The sequence below is a fragment of the Rhodamnia argentea genome, chromosome 10 (assembly GCF_020921035.1).
Source record: "Rhodamnia argentea isolate NSW1041297 chromosome 10, ASM2092103v1, whole genome shotgun sequence".
In the NCBI taxonomy this organism is placed as follows: domain Eukaryota; kingdom Viridiplantae; phylum Streptophyta; class Magnoliopsida; order Myrtales; family Myrtaceae; genus Rhodamnia; species Rhodamnia argentea.
The window spans coordinates 20,501,651-20,509,604 of NC_063159.1; the positions used below are offsets into that span (position 1 = coordinate 20,501,651).

Below are 7,954 nucleotides of genomic sequence, written 5' to 3' on the forward strand. Positions count from 1 at the left end.
CCTCATCCCTCTACGTTTTTATTTTCTGAGATCCAATCAAACACCGACACGTGGAAATGAAAACATGCAAATCTGCTGGATTATTCTCTCTCTCTCTTCCTCTACGCCGTTAACGGCCACCGGCCAGCGGAGTTGCAAAGCCTCCCCTCGCCGTCGCTACCAGCGGAGTCGCCGGGCACCGTGGATGATGGAGGAGGAAGAAGACAGAAAACATAAGACGACAGAAGCTTGTGGGCCATGTCTTCTAAGGCCTCGATACCTTTTGGCTTGTCCTCGGCCAATAGATCCGTTCTGCTTTTTCGACCCATGTTGCCATGTTTTCTCCCCACAAATCTCAAGTCCGAGATTTTTGCGAGCGGCCAGATTTCCAGATCTGGACGAGCCAGGACCGCGAGCGACAATGGCCGGTGGACGCTGCTGTCCGTGGCAAGTTTTTTTCATTAGGGGTTATGTTATGTCTGGATCATCTCCGATCAAGCGTTGAGGCGACGGCTTTGTCCGCGAGAGATGAAACCCAAAAAAACCGATTTTTATCGAGAACGAGGCCATACGAATGGATCTCTTTCCTCGGCTTGTCTAAATCGAAAGAGTTGACTTGACCTGGCTTTTTGCCCTTTTTCGACGGTCCTTTGTTGCTGTCGCCTTGCGTCCACCGCACTGACGCGCTATTATTGCTGAAGTGAGTGCATGGAACGGGAACTCATACAGGGTCAAGCTCGAAGTCGCCAAGCAAGTTCCTCCACCCTTCCCCCCTCTTTTTTTCTTCATCTGACCATCCTACACCTCTCGTTTCTTCGGTCAACTAGTCAAACTTGCAACCTTTCAACTCTTTTTTATGGATTGGGCGGCTTCCAAATAGGAAAAAAATAATAATTTCGAGTTATGTAGCAAAAAAGAAAGGGAAACGCGCAGAGAAGGAAGAAGAAAAGAAATGAAGAAAGGGAAAGCAGAAAGAAAAGCGAAAGGAGTATTATTATGTCGTGGGGGACCACATCAAATCGGATTACTCTCGTTTCGCGACGCACGGCGAGGATTTCAGCCCTCTGTTCATCTAATCAGAGTAATTTTTGGAGTTAGGGCATAAGTTCCGAATTGTGAATTTTGAACTGCGGGTTTTGATTTTAGAGTTATTAAGCTGTGAAATTACATGGAAATGAGCAGTTCGGGACCTCGTGGAGTTGTGTGATTTGATGGAAATCGATTTGGGAGTTACAATTTAGCCAGAGCAAGATTTTAAAGCTTCATGTTGGAAATCGGCGTAGCGAACAACTTTAAAATTACCGCTTTTGGCAAGCTTTTTGTTAGCAAGTAGGAGTTGTTTTGCCAATAACGGCGCTTAGTTTAGTCGATTCATAGTTGAGGCAACATTGTACTTGATTTTGATATCGTTTCTCATTTAATTGATAGAATTTTGAGTTGGTCTCGCTTAAAATAGCTTCGTGATTTGGTTTAGACATTTTCCCAAGTGAGTGATCTTATCTCTTCTCTGAAATTGTGAACTCATATTTGATATATATATATATATATAGGCACGACAGGGAATGATAATCACGAAAGGAAAAAAAAAAGACTTTTAGAGCAATAATTGTTGTGCAAATTCAAATCTGGCGTTTACTATCATTTTGATTGTTTTGAAATAGCATTGTAAAGCGTTTCTCAAAATGGTTGTGAGCTCGTTTGGAAAACGATTTATGAAAGGATTGAAAATGATATATGTACTAATTCGTCGATCGAGTTTATGAAAAGTATTACGATGTGACGAAATACATGTTTTGGTTTAAGAAATGTATTCTGTATTATGAGATGAACTTTGGACTTCATTTTTAGCATTGGAGGATTATGATTTGATGCTCATTGTCGTTGTGAGTGCTACATGGTGACGAGTGGCAATCACCTACGGAAGTTTATATGTGTTGGTTAAGAACTAACTGCTATATGGTAATATGAATCTCGTGAAAGTCACCTCTAGAACCTCGTGTCCAAGGACTAAGTGTTACATGGTGACATGAGTCTCGTGAGAACCGCCTCTAGAGTCTTATACTGTCGATACCTACCTACTAAGTGCTACATGATGACACGAGTCTTATGGGAGCCACCTCTAAAGTCTTGAGTTGGATATTGAGCATACGAGATTAATTAATGAAATGGACCATTGATGTATGGTTCGTTAGAGATTAATCAATGGGATGAGCATTGGTCCGGTTTTGGGTCCTTCGGTTCCCTATTCACAAAAAAAAAAAAAATTGGAACAGGTGGTTCCCGATCCGGTTTTCGATTCCCAATGCAGAGCCGAACAGCCCGGACCGTTGATCCGACCATGCACTAGAGTAACGACTGCAAAATCTAGTGAAAGACAAGTCGATAATCTATTAGCCACGTCCCGGATCATGTGAACATTTATTTAACGAAAGACCTAACATAAGGCGCTTTTCTCCTTTGATGTTGAGAACTCTCACTTGTAGCACTTTAACTGAAAAGATGCATACGGAGGGGGACGAAAGAATGGAGTTCAAGATGTAAGTGCCATCAAAATCAAACGCCACAGCTCTGAGAAACAAAATGTTCATTCATGCTCGAAGCTGAGTCCCCACCCAAAGCAGGTAGAATCGTGCTGACCACCGAAGCGCCTCTATTTTATCATAAGCTCCATGTAAAACACTTTCACAGAAAAAAAAAAAATGACATGTTGAGATATAACTCGAAAAACGCTAACGGATTTTGCAAATAAGTTGATACGAAATCACCAGAGAAATAAGGACATCGGAGATTTACGGGGTTCGATCCGAATATCGATACCTACATCCACGGGGAGATCCAACCGAAATAATCCACTGTAATCGGAGAATCGGAATTACAATCGCGCTCGAGTGTTTTTCCGTACTTATATTAAACCAAAATTGAAAGTGTTTACAAATAAACAACAGCTCAACTGGATATAAAATTCATAGGCACAAATCACCCCGTTCAAGAATTTCTTTGCGCGACCAAGAGAATCCCTGCATCGTTCTCTTTCTTCGTTCGCGTTCGTCCTTCTCGGAGAGTCTATCGTGCGACCCCATCTGTTCTCTTTCTGTTTTTTCACGGGGAGTCAACTGAACCAACTTTGATCGGGACCCAACCGCATATTCTTCTTGGCTTTTGGAGTTGAACGTCCACCGTACGTCGTTGAAGAATATATCTTGATCAACCTCTTCCTCTTCAACAGAAAACAAAATCCCACACCCGTATCGACATGAATTCAAATGAGGAATTTTATATCCAAAAGGAATTCTTGGATTTGTTTCCTAACAAAATTCGGTTTAACAAACGGATATCCTCCCATCAGATCGGATTCCATAAACGATTCAAACTCGAGACGTTAATGTAACACGATAAATTTCTGAAAAAGTCAGGAAACGCCAAGCTTTTCATTTGACAAAAACCGTGTCCCCCCCACAATAATCAACATAAACCACAGCTCCCCCCACCCAATCCCCTTCTTAAATGGAAAACAGCGTTCATCGTCTCATTGAATCGCAATAAACAAGGAAACCACCAAACGCAACTACTTCTCTCGCTTCTCCTAAACGCAGCTACTTCTCTCTCCTCTCCTAACGCCGCCGCGAAGTCCGATCCCTAGCCTGAGCCAGAACTGAAGCTTCTCCTACATGGAAATGACAGTGACTAAGACGACCTCGGATTGGTTCAAATTCGATTGGTAATACAAGTTTTATTGAAATTAAATTTAAAAAAGAAAAATTAACGAAAAGATTTGAATACAAGTTTTATTTAAAATAAATTGAAAAAATAGCTTAAAATTTTAACAAAAATATCTAACAAATAAAAGAAAAAGGTAAACGCAGAAGGCGAAGGATGTGCCGCAGCTATCAGGGCGGGGGTCGGCGACCCTTGTCAGCTGCAGGCAATGGCCTATAGGATTGGGAGAGGGTCGTCGGCCTCGCTCATGTTTGGCCGAGGGCCACCACTGGTGGCCGACCCCGTCAGTGATTTGCGTGGACGAAACTAGATGCCACTATGGCGGTTCAGAAGAGTATTTTTCTTTCATTTTTTTCAGCTGACAGAACAGAGCTCAAGAGTGTCAGGAAAAACCAGGCAAACTAGTTTTCCTTGGCTTGAATCGAAAGGCAATGATGATGAGTTCAATCAAATGTACGCGGACGAGATAAATATCTTCTGCTGCTTACTCAAACGACACGTCCTTAAACCAAATTCATCAGCTGAGTTGCCACTCTTTGGTAAGAACTCCCTCTGTCAATGAAGCCCCTCTGCCAACCTAATTCACAGATGCAATCTCTTTCAAGAAAGCTTCAAACCGATGTCATTTCGAGTTCCTAATTGAATCGACCTCGAAAACACATCCCTTTTAGCGGTTGTGCAAATTCGTGCTCGTTGACTCATGGTGTAATTTCTACTTATCATCTCCATGAGAAGGAAGGGCCATTTTTCCTAGCAGTAGTACTCGCGTTCCTTCTTAAATTGCTTGAAGCTAAGGACATTTTCAACTCCCCAAGCAAACAAAAAGAACAAGTCCTGTCCCAAAAACCAGCTGCTGCAATATTTCCCGGAATTCAGGACATGAAATACAAACCGGAACGAACAGCATTTGCGATGTGAGATCAAATCCCTATTATTACTATCTCATAAACTTCTAATACGTAGATTGGTTCCAGTATTACATTGTAACTAACCTAGTTACAAATATAAGAGGGAAGGAATTCCTCTACATATATATAGGATCTGATACAACAGGTAAGTAGTGGGAGCGTATGCAGGCTGTTTTTCGGTAGAATCACAGCTCTACTTACTTTCGCACTGTTTCACGGCGGTTTCGGTCAATGAGAGATGGCATACTGTGAAAGGTCGTTCGGACTTATTCCTCGATAACTTCCAGATTAGTGTTCCAGAGTCTTCCCGGCATGGTCGCAGCTTCCCCTGAACCGGAGGAGGAAACGAAAGGATTTTTCGGCATGACGGGGCACTCTTCTCCCTCCAGCATCTGAACCACCGCTTTCATGGGAGGCCGATCGGCCGGGTACCAGTGAATGCACCAAAGCCCTACGATTGCCAGTTTCCTGGCAATGTTGTGGTCGCCGTCCTCTCGGATTCGTATTTCAAGCTCTTCGCCCTTATTCAGATGGTTATAGACCCACTGCGGGAAGTACATCTGGCTCATGTTCTTGGCGTTCACGTCGACGTTCTTTCTCCCCCCGACCATTTCGAGCAGCAGCATTCCGAAGCTGTACACGTCAGACTTGGAGGACACGCTTCCAAAGTTCCGGGAGAAGACTTCTGGAGCAATGTATCCCATGGTACCTCTGGCTGCGGTCATGGACACGGCGCTTTGTTCCTTGGAACATAACTTTGCCAGACCGAAATCCGCAATCTTAGGATTGAAGTTGTCATCCAGCAAGATGTTGTGCGGCTTGATGTCGAAGTGGAGGATCCTATGATCACAGCCCTGGTGAAGGTACTCTATGCCTTTAGCCACTCCGAGAGCGATGTCGTGGAGCCTCTCCCAACTAAGGGAAGGGCCAAGAGCGTCTTCGCCCGGAAATATGAACTTCTCCAGAGACTCGTTCGGCAGGAACTCGTACACCAAGGCTCTTCGGAACCCATCGGCGCAGAAACCAACCATCCGAACCACGTTGACGTGGTGAATCCTTCCCATAGTGCTCACTTCGTTGATGAACTCCTCCCCGTTTCCAAACGAATTGTCCAGCATCTTCACGGCGACAAAGATCTCGCTCGAGAGCTTCCCTTTGTAGACCGTTCCATAAGACCCCTGGCCTAGTTTCTCCTCGAAGTCGTTGGTTATCCTCTTGATGTCGTTGTAGGAGTAACGGGTCGGCTTGAGGGCCTCATAGTCATGCAAGAAGCCCTCGATCCTGCGTTGGAATGCTTTATCTCTCCTTCTTTCGTTGAGGACATAGCCGACTCCAATCACTCCAGCAAGAAGGAAGCACGTGCCCACGAATCCTCCGGCGATCTCTGCCTTTGTTCTTTCTGCAGAATCAGAGAAGTCAGTATTCGAGCCTCCGCCGAAGTTCACGTGAATGATAAAATCACTAGAAGAAAAACCCTCAAAGCTAGTCATGTCAGCTTTCACTTAACACCATGAGCGACATTCATTACAGAGCATCAGATCATTTACAAAGCAACAGGCCATCAGGATTCAGGAACTCCTCCAATTTAAAGTACGAACGTATCATGTGAAGTAAGATTTAACTTTGTGGATATGCATCCATCCAACAGAATTACTTAAATCATCAAAGTAATCATAGTTCCACAGAGGCCCGATTTCTTGTGTAGAAACTACGATTCTCCTTCCTCTGCGCGCTCTGGATCCTATCTTTAACAATAAAAAGAAACTCGATGAATTTCATAAACCCGAGGGTGATTAAAACAATACCCCGGTGTCCACGAGGAGGCCGTAAGCATACGATGTGGCTCCCGTTCCGTCCACACAACGATCCGTTGTGCCTGCAACTGCTACAGTCCGGCTTTTTCCAGTCAAAACGAGCCTCGGCGATGGTGAGATCGATCGGTTCCGGCAGCCAGTCGAGTTTCCCGTTCCTCTCGCAGTACACAAGCGGCCAGTCTCCGACGGAGGTGGTGGATTCAACGGCGTAGACTCTGTCCGTCCCGGGCTGGCTCAGGCAACGCACCTCGGTCAGGCCGGTCCTCTGGGGCGGCGGGCACTTGAACAGGGTGTAGTTGTTGGTGTACTGGTACGAAGACGAGTATGCGAAGCCAAGGCGGCTGAGGTTGGCGCTCCAGAGGGGGAGGCAGCTGGTGGGGTCATGCAGGACGACGGACTGGAAGCGGTAGTCGATGGACTTGACGAGTAGCGACCGTTGGGTGGTGTTCGAGAGCCGGAGCGCAGTCCGCCCATTCTCGTCGCAGAAGAGTTGGAAGCCCGGATAGCCGCACTCGGCGTCGTGGAGCCAGAACGGGAACATGACCGGCGGGCCGTGATGGCACTTTGTGCGGCGGCAACGGTGGTCCCGGGGGCCGAGGTCGGCGGTGCCATGGGCGAGGCAGAGGAAGAGGAGGAGGAGAAGAAGGAGGAAGAGAGAGGGAATAGGAGAATGCATGGAGGAGGAGGACGATGTGTTGGTGTGGATGAGAGTGAGGTATTATTTCATTATGTGAAGGTTGTGTATTTATTGATATAAAATGGAGCTGACTGCTTCCTTTCCTTACACTTTCCTTCCTTGGAGTCGCTGATTTGACCCTTTTATCCCCATCCCTCTACTTTTTTATTTTCCGAGATCCAATCAAACACCGACACGTGGAAATAAAATATGCAAATCTGCTAGATTATTCTCTCTCTCTCTCTCTCTTCCTCTACGCCGTTGACGGCCACCGGCCAGCGGAGTTGCAGAGCCTCCCCTCGCCGTCGCTACCAGCGGAGTCGCCGGCGCCGTGGATGATGGAGGAGGAAGAAGACAGAAAACATAAGACGACAGAAGCTTGTGGGCCATGTCTTCTAAGGCCTCGATACCCTTCGGCTTGTCCTTGGCCAATGGATCCGCTCTGCTTTTTTGACCCATGTTGCCATGTCTTCTCCCCACAAATCTCAAGTCCGATATTTTTGCGAGCGGCCAGATTTCCAGATCTGGACAAGCCAGGACCGCGAGCGACAATGGCCGGTGGACGCTGCTGTCCGCGGCCGCTAGCTTTTGTCGCCCATGGCCTCGAAAAGGCCAAAAGAAAAAACAGAGGAAGCTCATCGGAGCTCCACGGCCGCCGCCGGCACTGGACGGTTGCGCGTCCGGAATTCCGTTACGCCCGTCCACGTGTCTGTTCGTTATTGGATCCAGCAAAAAGCATTCCACGTCAGCCACGCGACATGGCACCGCAGAATTGCCGGTATATTCGCGCAGTGGTCGGCTCAAAACGCTTCACCCTCTTCAGTAAACGCCATTGATCACCGTAATCTTTTCCGCAGCAA

The 7,954-nt window shown here is 46.4% G+C and overlaps 1 protein-coding gene across 1 annotated transcript; it reads right to left on the bottom strand.

Annotated features, from left to right (window-relative positions):
- Positions 1 to 4,533: 4,533 nt before the first annotated feature.
- On the bottom strand, positions 4,534 to 7,094 carry LOC115742193 (rust resistance kinase Lr10-like). The gene is made up of 2 exons (XM_030676331.2): positions 6,410 to 7,094; positions 4,534 to 6,003 (listed from the first exon to the last, which is right to left on the bottom strand). Exons 1-2 carry the CDS (start codon positions 7,092 to 7,094, stop codon positions 4,871 to 4,873), a joined length of 1,818 nt encoding a protein of 605 aa, XP_030532191.1. The 3' UTR covers positions 4,534 to 4,870.
- Positions 7,095 to 7,954: the final 860 nt, after the last annotated feature.

What these genes read in the sequence shown, in the direction of transcription:
- LOC115742193 (XM_030676331.2), bottom strand. Translation starts at nt 7,094, where the DNA reads ATGCATTCTCCTATTCCCTCTCTCTTCCTCCTTCTTCTCCTCCTCCTC. An exon ending in GCCTCCTCGTGGACACCGGG is followed by an intron (nt 6,004 to 6,409) that starts GTATTGTTTTAA and finishes CTGATTCTGCAG; the next exon opens with AAAGAACAAAGGCAGAGATC.